Source organism: Vipera ursinii, assembly GCF_947247035.1.
Source record: "Vipera ursinii genome assembly, chromosome: 2".
NCBI lineage: Eukaryota > Metazoa > Chordata > Lepidosauria > Squamata > Viperidae > Vipera > Vipera ursinii.
In genome coordinates this window covers 87,482,338-87,502,124 of record NC_139513.1, presented here as the reverse complement: position 1 = coordinate 87,502,124, position 19,787 = coordinate 87,482,338, and the positions used below count along the sequence as shown (strand labels likewise).

General features: G+C 33.9%; 1 protein-coding gene across 1 annotated transcript in view; it reads left to right on the top strand.

Moving 5' to 3' along the window:
- PCBD2 (pterin-4 alpha-carbinolamine dehydratase 2) overlaps window positions 1-19,787 on the top strand; it is a 37,431-nt gene that overhangs the window by 14,047 nt on the left and 3,597 nt on the right. Inside the window, exon 3 of the mRNA XM_083352698.1 lies at window positions 17,559-17,639. Within this exon, the coding sequence (XP_083208824.1) occupies window positions 17,559-17,639 (81 nt within the window). The remainder of the gene's footprint in view (window positions 1-17,558; window positions 17,640-19,787) is intronic.

The following is a 19,787-nucleotide window of genomic DNA, read 5'->3' as shown; positions in this document are numbered from 1 at the left end:
TACAACATGTCCTCTTTGCTAGATTATATTAGGTGAGCAGTTTCTACTTGGAGTAGACAGTCTCAAATATATCCATGTTCCACGCCATGAAGGTCTTTATAAGTAATAATCAGAACTTCATGTTTCGCTCAGAGGCCACCACTGCAACGCTTGCAGTAGAAATATTATATGATGTTAATGGCTCATTATCTGATGAGCCACTTCAGTTTGCAACTTCCAAGTATTTTAAGAACACCCTTGGTGGAGTAAGATAGAATAGTCTAGTCGTGAGGTGACAAATACATGAGTGACTCTTGATAGTGACATCTGGGCCAGGCAATATTGCAACTAGCAGGGCAGCCAAAACTAGTGAAGTCTTTCTTGCCTGCAGCTTGAACCTGCAATTCCTGCAGGAATTGTAAACCCAGAAACACCTTCAGGTATATGCAGAAGGAGTGCATCACATCCAGAACAGAATAGAATAACAGCTGTAAATCCCAAAGGTGTATTTTTGGACCTAGATGACTGAGAATCTTCATAGACAACAAAGTTGGAAGGGATCTTGGAGGTCTTCTAGTCAAACCTCCTGTTTAAGCAGGAGACCCTATACCCAAAGGTGCTTTTCCAAAAGGCAATTGGACTTTCTTTGAAATCATGTTGCTTCTCGATCCAAGAAGCTTCTTTAGTTCTCAAGATGAAAAGCCAAATGTTTTGAAAGAAAAAAAAACTAAGAAAGTCCAGTTGCGTTTTTGAAAAGCTCCTTTGGGACAGCCATGATCTGGATAACTGAGAATCTCCATAGACAGAGACTCTATACCAGGGGTAGGCAACCTTGGCTCTTTTATGACTCGTGGACTTCAACTCCTAGAATTCCTGAGCCAGCTTGGCTGCCTCAGGAATTCTGGGAGTTGAAGTCCACAAGTCATAAAAGAGCCAAGGTTGCCTACCACTGCCCTGTACCATTTCAGACAAATGATTGGCCAATCTCTTCTTAAAAACATCTGGTGTTGGAGCACCTACAACTTCTGAAGGCAAGCTGTTCCACTGATTAATTGTTCTAACTGTCAGGAAATTTCTCCTTAGTTCTAGGTTGGTTCTCTCCTCTATTGGTTTCCATCCATTGCTTCTTGTCTTGCCGTCTGGTGCTCTGAAAAACAGGTTGACCCCCTCTTCTTTGTGGCAGTCTCTTAGATAATTGGAATACTGCTATTGTGTCACCCCTTGTCATTCTTAGTTCTAACCAAATATAAATTATCTTGGAATTAGATGACTCTTAAATCAAGAGCCAATCTGCCTTACTGGGGCGAAGCCTGAATTAATTTCTTCCTAAATTTCCAGGTACTGAGATGAGATTTCTGCCTCATCTCCTACTTGACCTGGGGTGGAGATAAACTACTCCTGCATAGCATCCGCATACAGATGAGGCCTCAGCATGTGCTGACAAATGACCTCTCCCAGCAGCTTCATGTAAATGGAGGGAAAAGAAGGAGTTCTATAGCACCCTGCACTGAACTATCCAGGGCTCAGTCTCCTCCCCACTCCCTCGTTGCCACTGTTTGGAAGTGCCTGCTGTGGAAGAAATAGAACAATGGCAGAACAGTGTTCTCTAATCCTAACCTTGCAGGTGGTCCACAATTGGAAGCTGTGCAGAGAGTCAGCAGGAGCGAAAGGATTGCATTCTCCCTATCCAAGTGTGTCATTTATCTATGGGATTATCTAAGGGAACACCTGCTGCCGGCATCAACTTCCCATCGTCCCGTGCGCTCCCACAGGGAGGGCCTTCTTAGGGTACTGCCGGTCAAGGAATGCTGGCGGGTTATCCCCAGGGGAAGGGCGTTCTCTGTGGGCGCGCCGGCCCTTTGGAACCATCTTCCCACGGAGCTTAGGACTGCCCCCGACCTTCGCTCATTTCGCAGGGATTTGAAAACTTGGCTTTTTGAGCTGTCTGGGCCAGACTGAGGGGTTTTAATTATTTATTAATGGGGTTTTAGTTTAAATTCAGGGACTTAATTTAATTTTAGTTTTAATCGATTTTAACTCTGTATGTATGTATTTTTAATTTTTCCCTGTAAACCGCCCTGAGTCCTACGGGAATAGGGCGGTATACAAGTTTAAATAATAACTAAATAAATAAATAAAAAATTTAGATAAACAACCAGCATGATTTCTATTCTATACCTGGGTTGGAATCCTGACTGGAAAAGGAGACTGTGTGGATTCTTTCTTCACTAATAAGTGATAATTGAGAAAAATTTCATGCAGGAGGCAATTGATTTAGGAAAATCTGTTTGAAATGTACAGCAAGATTCTAAGGTAGTGGTTCCCAACCTTTTCTATACCCCGCACCCCCTAGAACCCTTCTGATATATTCTCGCACCCCTTACAAAAGTTCGAAATAACGGCGACAAATTATACATACACAGTATAATTTTGAAAACCCAAGTTTTCGCACCCCCTGGAATATCATCTCGCAGCCCTGGTTGGGAACCCTTGTTCTAAGGCATGCCAAGCAGAGATTATTTCTACATGGTACCACTCCACTAAAACATAAAAATGAGGGGAAAGCTGCAAATTAAGATTCATAATGTACAACTTTAATGTGACTCAAATATATCAATTTATATTCTTCCTGAAGAAATTGCTGTCTCGTACAATTGTGTCATAAGCTTTATTTTGTTTAAAATTATGATCCACTTTGGAAAAGCTACTTAATAACCTGTCCTTGAAGTCATGACTGCTGATCCCCCATGGTCACATGATCATATTTTGAGCACTTGGCAACTGGCTCACATTTATGACCAATTGCAGCATCTCACAATCATATGACACAATCATTTGTGATAATTTTTCCCAGTTTCAAGCAAAAAAAAAATCCATTTGGAAGAATAGATTTGGTTGATGACTACGTGATTTGATTTATAATTGCAGTGACTCACTTTAAGACTGTTGTAAAAATGCTTGAATTTGATCATGTGATGTCTTGACCTACAATTGCAACAACTTATGGCCAAAATTCTGGGCTCCATTGTGGTTGTAAGTTGAGAATGTTTAAACTATCTGTTTTTATATGATATACTGTACCTCTGAATTCTTTAAAGTTAGCATTACAAGTTGATTTCCTTCTTATGGCTGAAACATGAATAAGCAATACATCTATTTCTTCCTTAACAGAATGAAGCTCAAAGGAATATTTAATTACATAACTACCGGTACATGTGTTTATTAATCTTAGATACAGTATCTTACACAGGGTACCTTGAGAGTTTTGCATCAGAACATTGATTTGAATTTGACACTTTTATGTGTAATATGGAGACTTATTTATACCCTATTTATATGGTCCTAAGACTTACACAGTTTATTTTTCCTTAGTGTGAAACATGAGCCAATTTATAATGGTTTATAAATTGTGGCTTCTTTCTTGGGATGGTTCTTCTCATTAAGCAAAACCAAATCAACCAAATCAATATATTATTAAAAGATAATCTATGTTAACCAGGCTTTTGTACCTGGTTTAACCAATTACAGATTATAAAGATGTTTATAGATTATTATTGATTTTTAAGGAATTTAAATGTGTGTTAAAACATTAATCAAATTTGAAGAATTTTTTTTAAAAAAAGCTGCATCCATTTAAAACATTGTTTCTTTGGAAAACCAGTGGTTGGAAAATGGTTGGAAAAGAGTTGGAAAATTCTACCAATTCTACCATAAAGCTCATTAGCAACCTAAAGTATTCACAAGCTTCATGTAAAGATAAATCAATGGTTGTTGGAAGGACAACTTGATAGCAATGCAGGAAATTAGAATAAATGGCCTGAAAAAGCCTCCATTCTGTGTCATTCTATGACATTTGGGGGACTTTTGAACTTGTTTTTTTTGTTGTTATTTAAATGAGGAAAAAGTCCTTCTAGCTGTCTGTTGAAATAGTTTTTCATTCTTGGTTTATTTGAAAGGATTAGGAATGGCGTATTTCTGAATGATAGATTTAATGTTCTGGATTTAACAGAGAAAATTTAACAGTTATTTATTTTAAAATTCACCTTTCAGCTTCTAACAGATGTTTGCAAATATCTCAGTAGTTGTTTTCTTACCATTCCTCATTACATTCAGAAGAAAGCACATATGGTTGAGTCAGTTGCAGAATATTATTCTTAATCTGAGCTGCTGAATACTTGTAAGATGACTTGATTAACTTAGTAAAATTTGGACTTCTGCCATATCTGAAAAACCCATCAGTGTTTCTTCCATCTTTACTGTGCATTATATTCAGCTGCTTTGCTTCCACTGTGTAATATTGAATAATACTTCCATTGTCTCTGTTTTCCAGCAGTATCTCAACTGGACATTTAAACAAAGTTAAATATTTTGTCTTTTAGACTTAACAAGCACTTTGGAATAAATATCTGATATTTTATATATATCTTTTAACACAAATGCTGTGTCTAATTTTCATTAATCCCTGTCACTTACTTTGAAATGGTTGTCATGAACAAGTTAATAAAGATGATGTAGATTTTTTTTCTTTTTTCTTAAAAACATTATTTTTAAAAATCTACTTTGTAATTAAATGGATTCTGGCCAGTAAAAAGATATTGGAAGAGAGGGAGGGGGAGAGAGAGAGAAAACTGCAATTATACCTATTTTAAAAATTAACCATTACTTGCCAAAAGAACATCAAACCCACTTAGCGGACATCCGTTAATCCAGTGGTTAGCTGTTTCAGGCTTTAATGCACACTGTTTTACACGTTAACGGTTTTGAAGTTCCAGGCCACGGCTGACCTTTCACATCTGCTCCTTTCACAGTAGGAATCTCCACTTACAGCTTCCTGTCAGAGCAGATTACAATGACAAAGTGCAGAACTTCTGCTGGCTGCAATTTTGTTTTTGATCAAAATTATTTCTTTCACAAACAATCACGTTTGCTAAAATGTTACATCTGTTCTGCAAAACCACTGGCAGCACCACAGTTTATCAGTTGAGATCAACTACAGTTTTTCATTTTGAGTTTTCAGAAAGCTGTAAATCAGCCTTAGATATGTTTGCTAGAGCTCACCATTTTTGTTGTTTCCTGCCCTTTTGTGTTTCGATATATTTGTTTTGGCAAGACCGAGAAAGACAACTTGCTGCTATGTCAAAGTAACATAAACATGTCTAAAAGTGGGGGTGATGGCGGTGAGGTGGATTATATTTTTTTTCCCCCTTTGAAGCTGAGGACGAATTCAAAGTTATAATTATATTATAATTATGATATATGGTATTCAAAATCTAATGAATTACAACTATAGTTCCTTGATTTTGTTTTTAATATTATGAAGATAAGGTCTCTATAAATAGTGATAACTAATACTCACCTATGAGGATCAGAGACATTACATTTAACATACTCTGGTATGTTGTTGTTATTTTTAATTTTTGGATGTTTTTCTTTGTGTGCTGATCTGAGGTGTTGGGAGTAGAACAGCACAGTAAATACTACCATTTGCAGTTTTTAAGAGGCATTTTTACTTATGGTTTGGGTCTATTTCCTTGAAGAAAATGCTACTTTAATAGTTAGAAATTGATTCAAGTTGGACAACTAGAGATGAATTAGGGTTGCTTTCTTCACAAAAACAACATATTTCTTTAACTGATATCCTTTAATTTAAGTCGTATTTCTTAGTTTTCATTTGGCTTGCTATATATGTGGTTGATTATATTCACTTATTCAATTAAATATATTTTAGAATCTCAAAGAATGTTTTAGATTCCTGAACAATTGTAATTTTTTTATTTTAATTTCATTAATAAAATAGAGAAACAGTATATCATGCAGAATCTAGTCAATAGTGATAGAATCACAGCTTAAATATTTTACTTGAGTAATCAAACTGATAATATGTGGAACACAGAATGAATTAGTTACAGTTGTGTCCCAAGAAAATTGGTATAAAAATTAGTCATAACTTGCTTAAGAGTGATTGATTTTAGTGAACTAAATGCCTGAATCTTTGAATCCAATCAAAAATCTGTAAAGGTAATGAAATGTCTTTGTTTTGACTCTTCTTTCCACCTTACCTCCTAAGGCTCATCAGACTTTCCCTGTTTGTCTTGTATTATACAGGACACATCAATTTTTTTATAAAAATTCTCATTTCAATTTAGATAGGATGCTAAAAAAACTGTACAAAGAAACATCCTAAGAGAGACAGACAGATAGATTTCACTGAATATTTTTATGGATGCTAAAGAAGGAAAAACACACATACAATGCTGGGTTTGTCTAACTTTGCCTTTCCTGATTGCTTATTTTATTTGGATCTCATTTATTCTGAGATAGAACTCATATATTTCATGCATTGTTTAAATATTAAGTTGCATCCCAATATATAGTAAACACATCCACTGAAATTAACATGATTTAAGTTAGTTATAAACAATTTAATTAGAATGTGTTCCAGTCAGTCTAACCTAAGTATAGTCATAAATACACTAGGTTCACCTTGCCAAAAAGAAAACTCCAAGAAAACTTTGTGGACTTTTGTCTATAGTCATCAGGAGTAAAGATTGATTAAAGATTCTTATTTTAAAAACCTCACAGCACTTTACAGTTAAGAAATCAGCACTTAAATCTCAATTTACTACAGTTAAAATATAAATGATATAAAATTTTTAACAATTTAAAATAAGAAAGCAATTCTAAAACTAGCCTTAGAAGAACAAGATTGTTCAGATGCTTGGAAAAATGAAAATATCTTGGCAAACAATTCATTAGTTATTTATTGAATAGATTTTTATCCCACATGTATTACTTTATAAGTAACTCTAGGTGGCAAACATACATAATACTCCTTCCTCCTCCTTTTTTCCCCCCACAGTGATAGAGAGTGACTGGCTCAAAAGCACCCAGTTGGTGTTCATGTCTAAGGTGAGACTAGAACTCACAATCTCTTGGTTTTTGGGTAAGAACCTTAACCACTACAAAGTAGGTTTTTTAAAAATTAAGATAAATAAAAAAAATAATGCATTTCCTCAGGTGTTTTGTTCCAACACAAGGAAAATCTTTATAGGTTAAAACCAGAACACTGAACTGGGAGCAGAAGTGAACTAAGAGCAGGAACTGATTGATGTGTTCATATTACCAATTCTAGAGAATTGTGTAGCCTGCTTAGATTTCTGAAACATCTTCAGAATGGCCCATGTAAAAAACATTGTCATAAATTGAAAGAGTTGTTATCAAGAGATGGATAATCATGGGGCTGTAGCTGGTGAATCACCATTCATCAGATTGTTTTGGGGGAATGGGGTCCCATCTAGAGCAAATTGAGTACCACCCATCTGACAGAGAAACTATCTACTAACAATATCTGGCTTTTCTGAATTGAGCTTCAGTTCATTACAGAATCTGGAGAGTTTAGAATTTTAGAGATAGAATTTTCTTCCACTTCAATTTGAAATACCGTAGTCAGCCAGGATTAACAGTTAAATCGATTGGAACAAAAACCAATTCTAACCAGTGGCCATAAAGATGAATCCAAGTCTCTGTTGAGACTCTGTTGAGATCAAAACATAATACAATATTTTTTTGCACATAGGAAACTAATGGAAGAAATTTGCACTATATAGCTTCAAGTCAGCCTTAGTCTGTAAGTGTGAAAAGGTCATGGCACCTACGCATTCTACTAATTTATGGATTGGAATATGTTTTGGATAATTAAAGGTGGAAATAGAAAATTGGAAAATTTGTGCTTAGAGTTCAGAATTGTGATTGGGAGTATGCTGCCTGAATGTAAATTCTGCAACCCCTTAACATAACCTCTGGCCAGATGGAATGGAAATGGCTCGAAGGTATTTGTGTGAATAATTTGCCCCTAAATATGTTTGTCTATTTTCTTGATTGATATGCTTGATATTTTTCATATGCTTTTCATATAAATCCAAATGGATTGAATGTGTTTTATATCTGTCTCTTTATATTTTTGTCTGTATATTAGTACCTACCATAACTTTTGTAGAGCATTTTTAATGTTTTTTGTGGAGGAAGGGCAATATTACACTGAGAATATTGTACCTTAAGTAAATAAATTAAGCTTAATGTCTATTAGGTAAGCCCTACTGTCATGTACGTGAGATTGATGACTATATTAATTGAATAAATAAAAAAATATGCTATTCTATTTTTCCCAGAATTCATTAATGAAATACCATATAATGTAAAACTATCTGAATTCACACCTGTTTTAAGATTGAGCTTAGAATAGTCTGGAATGATTAGAATAGATTTGGAGCATTTCCAGTAATGTCAGAATAGCTGATAATTTGAAATATTTTCTATACCTCTATCAAACAGGACTTAGTTAAAATCAACATAAAGTAATGTTTTGTTGTAACATATAGAATATTCTCATAAATAAGTCATGCAAAAGCTTTGTTCAAAAGCTTATACTGTAATCAGAAGAAGATCTCAAATGTTTTATTTTTCCTGGAAAGATGTAACAAAGCATCCCTTGGAGTTAATTATCCAGTAAACTTTGAACTGTATTTTTTTCAATTTAACACAGACTTCATTATGTAAAGCAACTGATTACGTGAACAGGTGCTTTCCTGCTTAGAACTTGGAAATTTATATTGGCAAACTCTGAGGTACAGTATTTTGGTTAGAAACTGAAAAGTCCATTTATTGTAACAAAAATACAAACATTCACCCATTTCTTGGATTTCTGAAGAAAAAGGTATCTTTATTTTCTGATTCTGATTCTAAGTGTAATGCATGATAACAAACATATGGAGAAATGAATGCCTTAAATGGCATGAGATACTCTGTGATCAGACTTAATGTTTGCATTTACCATAGTTTTTTTTAAAGCTTCATCTGGTGTTTTTACTATTTTTCTATTAGAAGGTTTATTTTAAATGCTTTAAATAAGAATATAAACTAAAAAAAACCCTTGAATCTGGAAAATGTCTTGTTTTGAAAAAATGCAAATCATCATTTAAGAAAAATAAATATGTATTTGGGCAATAAACTTAAGGATGAGTATGATATATCATAATAGTATTCTAGAAAATCTATTCATTTATTTAGCTTGCATGCCCTCCTGACTCCCAACAACTATGTGTGACTCTCCAAAATCAAAACAAGACAATTACAATAAAATCAGTTAAAAAGGAAGAAAGAAGATAATAATTGAGACTAATAGATGGAAACAAACAAAGGGGCTTCATTCTCCCTTGCCAAAAGTCTAGGGGAAGAGCCGTGTCTTCACAACTCTTCTAAACACCAGCAGAATTTAGGAGTTTAAAATGAGGGCAGGAAAACACAAACACAACCCCCCATATTTAGGTTCATTCAGATGTATCTTCAGAGAGCTGACCTTCAGATCATACCATACATTGTCTCAGTTTTATTAAAGACCATTTGGCATCATTGGCTGGAGATGGAGAAAAAGGAATGTTGTCTGAATAAAGCATTTGTATTCAAAGACTAACTGCATATGATGTTTGGTCTGTCTTTTGCTTGAAATTGTTCATACTTTGCAAATTTCTTTTTTTTTTTTGTTTAGATGCTGTATTTTGTCAGGTATATCTAAACGATTGTGAGAATTGAATAGGTATATATAATTTATGGAATTCTATTTTATAAAGTAAAATATTCTAATCATTGCCAGTTGCTTTTTCTAGTGATAAAAGGAATTTACAATTCTTATGGTCTAAAATGGAACCAATATTTTTTCCAATAATAATAAAAAAATAAAGTTATAATTGCAAAACATTCTTAAACATATTTCTCCCCTCTTGACCATTTTCTCCACTACTTTGATATAAAATTGGTACTCATTTGCACTCTACCCAGTGCCAATTGTATGCTAATTTTTCTGCCTTAAATACCCGATTTCTGATTCACTGTTTTAAGTCACTGAGGGACCTGGTAAAAATGTCTTATGGGAATGCCATTGTTTGGATGGCCTTTGAAATATGTAGCTTCTAAAACTAACTGAGATTAAATTAGATTGATTTAAACTATTTTATTCTTCACTTACCGGTAACTGATATTTTTTTCATAAATACTTGTAACCATTTAACCTACTTTTCCTTGAAACTCATGAAACTTTTTGACATTATGTTAATACCTAAATGTAAAGATATTCCAGTGTGTAATAGTCAATTCTTCTTACCCACAGTTTGACTTGGCTGCATTTATTCTTCATTTCTTGAAAATTAGCAAATCATATGACAATAAACAGAAATGTCCTCAGTGAAGAGAAAAGGGGAAACTGTTGTTTATCTGGTCAGGTGGTTCAGATTAGCAGTGGTGCTGGTCTGTATTATGTTACTTTAAATCACAGTGTCCCAAAAGGACAGAAATTATGAAGATTGTTACAGTATGTTTCATCCAATGTAAGATCAACAAATTGGAATAATTTTATAGGAAAATCACAGCGTTTTGGCAAGACACTTGTTGAAGAATTTGATCTAACATGAAGTTTTGTTCACATTATTTGTTAATATGTAAAACATTGTTTGAATAACATATGAAGTGTAAACATTCTAAATATCAAAGGCAAGAATGGCTTTCACAAGATTACACAGAGTGGCAAAGTTCTTAAAATAGATCAGAGTTTGTGCTTTTGCTGTCAAAATGTTTGATACAGAGCTGACTAGCTAGTTTCTTCACCATAATAATTGTAAACAAGTTGGAAACCATAGCCTATAGATGTAGTAAAAAGGGTAAAGCCTTTTCTGCATAAGAAATAGAGTTTAAGGTTTAGGTTAGCTTAGATTACGTTAGTTTAGGTTCTGTCTGATCTTTCATTAGAAGTTAATTTATAGAATCTCTCTTATATAATATATGAATAAGCTATGAAAATAAGGTCACCATTAGAATGAAATAATTTCTATTTAGAGTCCAGAATGATTTAGTAGGTACAATAAGTATCTACAATGAATTCACGATTAATTTGTATGTTCTTCTGAAAATGAAATGGAGATCACCATCACCCCCTATAGTTGGCAAAGACTAGCGGAGTAAAATATGCAGGGACTTCTTTATACTTTACCTGAAAGTGAACCATTTAAAACGTAATCTACATGGAAGCTTGCAGAACCCATGTTTCCACAGTGGGCTAATTGTCTAGATCAGGGTTTCTTAAACATTTTGCTATTAGGACCCCTTTCCACTTTTAAAATTATAGAGGATCCCAAAAGAGGTCCTTTTATTTGCATTATTTTATATTTATCAATTTTTACCACATTATAATTGATGCATTCTTGGAATATTTATTTATTCAATGTACATGACTGCCCATCTGAACAAGAGACTTATGATTTAGCGAATCTAGTCAAATAATATATTAATATAATGCAAGAATATTAAAATAGCAGTGTTAAACTAGATATTAACATAAATAAAATATTTTTCATTAAAATTTTATTTTTCATAAATAAAAATAGTAAGGAGAAGAGTGAAAGTTTTAAATTTTTGCCAATATTTTCAATATCTGGCAAATAACTTTTATTTCTCAGAACCCTGAGAGGATCTTGGGGTACCCGGATGGGTCTTTGACCCCTCTTTTAGAAACACTGGTCTATATTATTGCCATTTCCCCCCTTATTTCCTTATGTCTTTTGTGTTGGTCAAACATATCCATAATCTACCATTTTTAGTAATATGCAGCCCACTTGTATCTAGATGCAGAAATGGTACTGCCTATATAGTTTAAGGATATTTAATTAAAAACATTATAAAGCATCATAAAATCCAATTTAAAAATGCCTGTATAGAGGTTTGTGTAGAAAATAGGGTATTTCTGTATTTTTCATATTTTTCTTGATAATTTCCTAAAGCCATTCATTTGGTCTCTGTCCAGAAGAAAATAATGGAGAGTTTGAACCTTTGCTCTGCATAATACATTAACAATTCATTTCTGTTTAATATAATGTTTCTCTTATTTTCTGGATGTGGTCATTGAGTAGACCTAACACTGCTGAATCTCACTGACACATTTAAGTTGTATCTGATCATTATTTATAAAAGATTTATAGTACAGTGAATATAGTATATTTATTCCTACTACTGATACTAGGAATATTGTAAAATAGTGGTATTTTACAGTCTATCTGCCATTTATATAGAAACACATTTAATATTATTTTAATTAAGCTTAATTCCAGCAATATGTTTAATCACAGTAATTGTTAAGAATATTGTAAAGTTAGTTGAATCCAATTTTGTGAAAGATAACAATGAAATAAGTAACTTTCTAAACATAGTATAACCTTCAGAAGTTTTGTGATATTTTCTCAGAAACTTTACTAACCCTGAGATTGATTAGTATATGTTTCATATTTAATTAGATATAAAGTGGTGCAGTAATGCTAATATAGAAGTAGATGCATCATGATAGAACATATTTTTAAGTAAAAATTATTCCGACATAGTATGCCTAAAGACTCATGATAATATACCAGCAACTTAAATTATTTAGAAAATTATCAAGAAATTTAATCTTTGCTGTCAAAATTAACACTACCTGTTGGAAGCTACAAGTTAAGTAATATGGGATTAATGTTCTTTTGCCTGTTGAATGCTTAAACAAAATCAAGGAATGAATAATGAATAAATATTTATATTGTTACTATTTTTCTTTGAGAATTCTTTCTTTTAAAGAAATTACATAGCACTTTAGCTGAGTTCTTAGGTAATCTGTAATGAAAATATTGGGATCAAAAGGAAAGAGGAAGAGTTTGTACTTGAGTGTAGCAATGCAGAAATGTAAAGGAGTGTAGGAAAGATGCAAGCTGTACTATGTAAAATTTAAGGAACAAGATGTGCAAAAGGAAGAACTATTCTCAAGTTGGAAAGAATTCTTTGAGGAGGAGAAAAGGCTTGTTCTGGTGAGAGGTTAGTTTTGGAAGTAAACTACTAAGCTGAAAAAGTATAGCAATTGTGTTGGTCAAACTTCCTGAGAAAAATGTAATTGAATGCAAATTGTATAATACAAATGTGCAAATTGTATTTTTTTTAGACAACCTATTCCTTTGCTACTGTAATAAGATTGTTCCAGAATGTTCTCCAAGACATTTTTTTGATTCTTAGGGGGAAAATGATCTTTAAGATGTAAGTTTATTCACTACTTGGTGCTCTTTTTCTACTGAATTATTTTAAGACCTGCTCAATGAGTTGGAAAAAAAAATCCAGATGTTAAAATATCCATGTTGTGGTAAGCTTAACAATAGTGCTGATATGAAGGTCAAGACCACGGTGCATATTTTTAAAAAATAAACAAAACACTTTCTAACATGAAGTGTTTCGCTTGCTGGTAAACAAAAACTTAGCAAAACTAATTTGACTACTACATACAATGTAGGCTTGACCATGATCTTGGCTCACAGACTGCTTAATAATATTCATTATTTTAAATTAAAGTTGAAGAATTGCAGACTCTTGCTCAAATTAAGATTGGTTGTGTTGCCGGAATCTAGTAATTACTTTAATTGATCACCAGATAGTTTCCTTGATCACCAATTACATCCAATTACTGATTATGTTTCAAGACGTGAAGAAATGTCCAAACTGATTATGTAATAATGTTTTCATATATAATCAATCCTAAATAGCTTTTCCCCCATTTCCAATTGTATTTTATTAAAAAAAAGAAGGTTGTAAGCCTACAGATACAAAAGGTGATCCATAAACAATAAAGTTCTGATTTCATTTAATTAGCAAGGGAAGTATTTAGGAAGCTTAATGGAGATTGCTCTGCCAAAATTACTTCAACAGACCTGCTTTTCATTTTCTTGGTAAAAAATATATGTAAGGGGGAGACAGCTGTCCAGGTTTAAAGTGGACTGTAAAGGTATGAGTCTCTTAGGTGTATATATAAACCTGACTTCAGCAAGGTAAATGTTTACACTGTTTGAAATGTCTGCAAGTTCCATAAAATATTTTAAAATGTCATAGAACCTTTGACCAAGAGTTCTTTTAAAAATTGTTGTAGTTAATAAATTGAGTGACATTAATATCTCATTGGGACTTTAATGTAATTAACTTTTTTTTAGCTTGCATTCTGTGGTCTGTAAAATTAAATTTCCAAACACAAGGATAATCAAACTCCTAATACTTAAAAAACAAACAAAATACCCCACTTGTTAGGCTACTACTGTTAAATCTTTGATTTGCTTATTGTGATTTACATCAACAATTTCCAATCTTTTCTTTTTGAGGACTATAATATTATCTAGGATTAGCAGCGTGGGTCTGTGGACAACATGACATGCATGATTCTCTTTGAGCAATATTGGGACCTAAACGTAGGATTGAAAAAACTAAGTAACTTACAGGAACTTGCAAGGGTGGGGGGTTTGGCATTCTTACCCAAAATCTCATAAGATATTGGTTGGAACCCCCAAACCTAGGGAGATTTAATAATCTCATGATATTTTTGCTCTTTATTATTTTTGGATGCCTATACTAGAGGCTAACTGCGTTGGCTTTGTTGATCACCAGTGGTCCCTGAACTAAGTGTGCCACCATTGGTCTTTTGAACAAAACTTTCTTTTTGTATAACTCTAATTGATAGTTGAAGCATTTTCTTCACCAGCATGGCTAACTACTCAAGCAAAGAGATTTCCATGTTAAAATAAAGTTAGATAGAAGATGATAGATAGATAGATAGATAGATAGATAGATAGATAGATAGATAGATAGATAGATGATAGATAGATAAATAGATAGATAGATAAAAATAAACTAAGTAAATGGGGATCTGTAGTGTAATATCTATCCTCACAATATTAGTGGAAATCTTAAGGCAGAGGAATATGGATTAAATTAATTAGTTCCCTTCTTGTTAGTTGCGAAGTCGTGTCTGACCCATCGCGACCCTATGGACAACGTTCCTCCAGGCCTTCCTGTCCTCTACCATCTTCTGGAGTCCATTTAAGCTCACGCCTACTGCTTCAGTAACTCCATCCAGCCACCTCATTCTCTGTCGTCCCCTTCTTCTATTGCCCTCAATCTTTCCCAGCATTAGGCTCTTCTCCAGTGAGTCCTTCCTTCTCATTAGGTGGCCAAAGTATTTGAGTTTTAGCTTCAGGATCTGGCCTTCTAAAGAGCAGTCAGGGTTGATCTCCTCTAGGACTGACCGGTTTGATCGCCTTGCAGTCCAAGGGACTCGCAGGAGTCTTCTCCAGCACCATAGTTCAAAGGCTTCAATTCTTTGACGCTCAGCCTTTCTTATGGTCCAGCTTTCACTGCCATACATTGCAACTGGGAAGACCATAGCCTTGACTATACGCACTTTTGTTGACAGGGTGATGTCTCTGCTTTTTAGTGTGCTGTCTAGATTTGCCATGGCTTTCCCCCGAGAGCAAGCGTCTTTTAATTTCTTGGCTACAGTCTCCATCTGCAGTGATCTTGGAGTCCAGGAAAATAAAATCTGTCACTACCTCCCTAGACAGAAACTAAAGGTGCATTGCCCTCAATCCAAAGAACATTGAAAAAAAAAGAAACTGACTTGTACTGTTGCTGGCAGTATCTTTCCAGTATCTCGAGCAGATACAATTTTTTATCGCTTACTGTCTAATCATTTTGCCCATAAATCCCAGGGTTAAGCAAGATTTAGTGTTAGGGCTATTGGTACACTAGATTTGTTGCTGATCATAGCAGACTTTCAGATAATTCCAATAGAGATTATTCCCAAATTTTATATTTCCAAACACATTTTTATTACCGGGAAAGCAGGTAGGGACGTTTTCTAATTAAACTATGTAATGTTTGCACCATAATTTATCATTTTCATGGGTCATAAGTAATGTTTTAGGGACTGAATTAAATATTGATAGTTATGTGTTGGACAATATTCGTGGTTGAAAGTCAGTGGTAGGTAGTTACCGGTATATGGTCAAGGAAAAACAACTTCCATGTTGTGACCAGTCATGTGATCAATTTCTGTTTATGGAATTTGGAGAAAAAAAGTTTGATACAGCTATAGGTAAGGATTTAATGGTATTACTCAAATGGTCGAACATTTTCAAATTTAAGTGAAAGGAAAAGTCCCTCAAATCAAGAATGAGGTTTGATGACTTCACGGACACATCCATGTAGCTGTAGTTTGTAGTTGCAATTTACTATTGTCAACTTCTGTATTGATTGGTTGGTTGTTGTGTTTTTTTCAACTGTTACTGTGGATTTTCTTGGTGATCTCTCAAGCAAAGAACATATACATTTTTGCCCTATCTATTAGAGCTGGCTTCCTTCCACCTCTTTGTAGAATAAAGACAATATAACTTCAAAATGCAGGGATTAATTTTGTAAATAATCTCACCAGTCTGATGCCTGCTTTGTTTAGTTGCTGCATTCATTAGGAGTTTTTTTGAAATATGGAAGTTGATGTAGTTAATTATACTGAGAATTACTGATTATTTTGATTTTATCTTTTTTTTTGTATTGTATTGTAGTACTATAACATGGAAGTGAGTTTACATACACATCTAGTAAATAAATAATCACAATGGAAACATTAGTAAATTTCTTTTAAAGAGTAATAAAGTAAATGCTCTAAATTATGCCATTCATTAAATTGCAGAATTGTAGAGAATGCCTTATTTTATCACAATTGAAAAGTGCGTAGTGTTTCAAAAATAGTTTCAAAACTTGTTTCAAAACTATTTACAGTGGTTTGACGTTGAGATTTAATTCAAAATCAAGTGAACCAATGGCTGCAATTCTGTGATTCACTTGAGAGCAAATAATTTCAATTGCCAACATTTTGATAATTTGTTCATGGAAAACTTTGTTGGAATAATTTGCTCTGATTGTAATGATTGCATTCATCTGACTGGTGAAGTGATTTGCAGAGTCATACTTCAGTCAGCAGAGGTAGAGAAAAAATACTGAAACTATTATGAACTATTATACTACTTCTTGATTATATGTTTAGTCAAAATTGCTGTCATAGGGTTGAACATGGTTTTTTCCCCCTGCAAACTTTTTATAACAAGACTTTAGTATATTGATGGATACATGCACTTTGAAAGATCATACTTAATGTATCACAGATTTATTGCTGTTAAAATAATCTTTCAATTAGGTTTTTAGTCTTATTTTGAGATCAGTTTGTTTGGTTTTAGCAAGGGAAAATCACTATATAATATTGGATTCTTGATACTTTAAGCACTTGTATACTGTGTGGATGTATGTAACCAATATAAATTTGTTTTGCACAAGACAAAAGTGGGTGAAATAGAGCACATACAATTTTGCTTTGTTTGATTTGAATCAAATCACACCGTTCTTAACTCAGATATTTTTCTTTATCTGCAGTGTAAGGATGGATACAAATGCTTGCTTCATCAGACTTCTGTAACAATTTCTGAAATAATCTCTGTGACACACTTTCTTGGTATCATTCTCCATTACTAGTAAAATTTAACCAAGACTTTTTCCCCCCAGAACTACATGAACAGTATCAGGTCTACACATGTTTGCTTTTTTTTACTGTTACGTTTTGACGCTTTTCCTTTCTTGCACATGCACAAGATAATAAAATGCTTTATTTTAAGAATTACACATGCATTTAATCTTTTTTCTTTATGCAGGCCTTTGGTTTTATGACTCGGGTAGCTCTTCAGGCTGAAAAGATGAATCATCATCCTGAGTGGTTTAATGTGTACAATAAGGTAATGACCTAATATTAATGAACGAATAGTTTCTCTCTTTTCATTGGTGAATACCAGGCTCCAATTATATTTTAACCCCCCATAGATTAAAAATCAGAGCATTTGTCAGTCTCATTCTGTTTGTTGTAATCTTTTTCAAATTATGTCACCTTCATTCCCCCCATTTTTGCAATGATCGCTTGGTTCTATGTTCACCTTCCCTCATACAGCTGGGATTGGCTTATTGAAGTAATAGGAAATATCCATAAATTCTGTTTTACCAAACTTGAAAGTATGATAATCCTATATTCCAGGCAGTGATAACTTCGTTATCTCAATACCTTTGTCATAGTGCAGAAAGAAACATAACACTGAAGCTCCACCCATTTGTGTGGTTGTGTGAATGTAGTGACACATGCAAGAAATGAGCAGGGCTTACATTGTGACATAACACTGCTTGTGTCACTCTGCCTCCCCCATCTCCCTTATGCTTTCTCCAGAAGTCATTTATTCTGGTTGTGCCTAACTTTTGTGGGCCATTCTTGACCTTTGAAATGTACACCAGGGCCTCACATCAGAAAGTAGTGGACAAAAAAAATCATTTTATTTACAATCATATTAAATTAAATTAGATTTAATTTAATATGATTGTAAATATGATTATGCTCCAAATGGTATTTAATTATTCCCCTTCTGCCATATATACATTTTAATTTGGCAGCAAATTTTTGAGATCTTAGGAACTGATATTAGGTATTTGTGACCCCTGTTGTTCAAACTTTCCAAGCTAGGAGCAGCAGATTTTTACTGGCTCTCCAGATTTATTTATTTATTTATTTTTATTACATTTATATCCCGCCCTTCTCCGAAGACTCAGGGCGGCTTACAAGCTCTTTCTTCTGACTCTAGAAGCAGGCCCTTTTAAAACTAAAGAAAAATAATAGTATTAGTTATTCCTGCTTTCTGATATTGCAAGTTAATATTCCAAATTACAAAGCCAAGAAATATTTTTGAGAATTCTAGATTTCTTGGTGTAGTTTCAAAATATATATTCAGATTAAGTAATAAAATAACATTTCTGAATGAGTATATTGGTCTCTAAGGAATCAACCCAAAGTTAAAATACTTTTAAGGATCTTGAAATTTTCATATGGATAGATAGACTCACAATTAGAATATTGTCAATTTTATTAACATTCTTAATGAGAAATTCTTGCTTTTAAATCTGTACTTAACATAATTTTAAACAAGATATTTTTGTGGCAACATATGCAGGGAGAAGTTTTGATAACAATTTCTATTCTAACGTGTGTATTTCTAGTTACTCCTGATACAGTTTTAATTTCTGAGAATTAAATATCTAGACTTCATCTTTTTCTCCTCCCCCAGTAGCTTGATGATACAAAGAAATTTAGCAAAGCAGAACATAGTGTTCTGCTGGAGATATCTGAATAATCCCTTGGATGAAACAGGAGTTGGTCTGCAAAGTATTGTCAGGCTCTTCATGTTTATTTTCAACTGAACAGTTTCTTGCTTGCAATTGGTTATAATCCAATGTTCTTGTGCAGTGAATATGTGCAAGTACTTTTTAAAGAAAATACAAGGCCAATTGGACAGTATCCACTGTTGAGCAAAGCAGCATTTGTATTATACCTGGGATACTTTCGATCTTCAGAAGCCCAAAGAAAGAAATCGGGTCCTTGGTAGTATGAATTCTGCCACTTCTGGGTTTGATAATAATAATAATAATAAGTAAGTTGGAAGGGACCTTGGAGGTCATCTAGTCCAACCCCCTGCTCAGGCAGGAAACCCTATACCATTTCAGGCAAATGGCTGTCCAGTCTCCTCTTAAAAACTTCCAGTGTTGGAGCATTCACCACTTCTGGAGGCAGGATGTTCCACTGATTAATTGTTCTAACTGTCAGGAAGTTTCTCCTTAGTTCTAGGTTGCTTCTCTCCTTGACTAGTTTCCATCCGTTGCTTCTTGTCCTGCTTTCAGGTGCTTTGGAGAATAGCTTGACTCCCTCTTCTTTGTGGTAGCCCCTGAGATATTGGAACACTGCTATCATGTCACCCCTCACCCTTCTGTTCGTTAAACTACACATACCCAATTCCAGCAACCGTTCCCTATATGTTTTAGCCTCCAGTCCCCCAATCATCTTTGTTGCC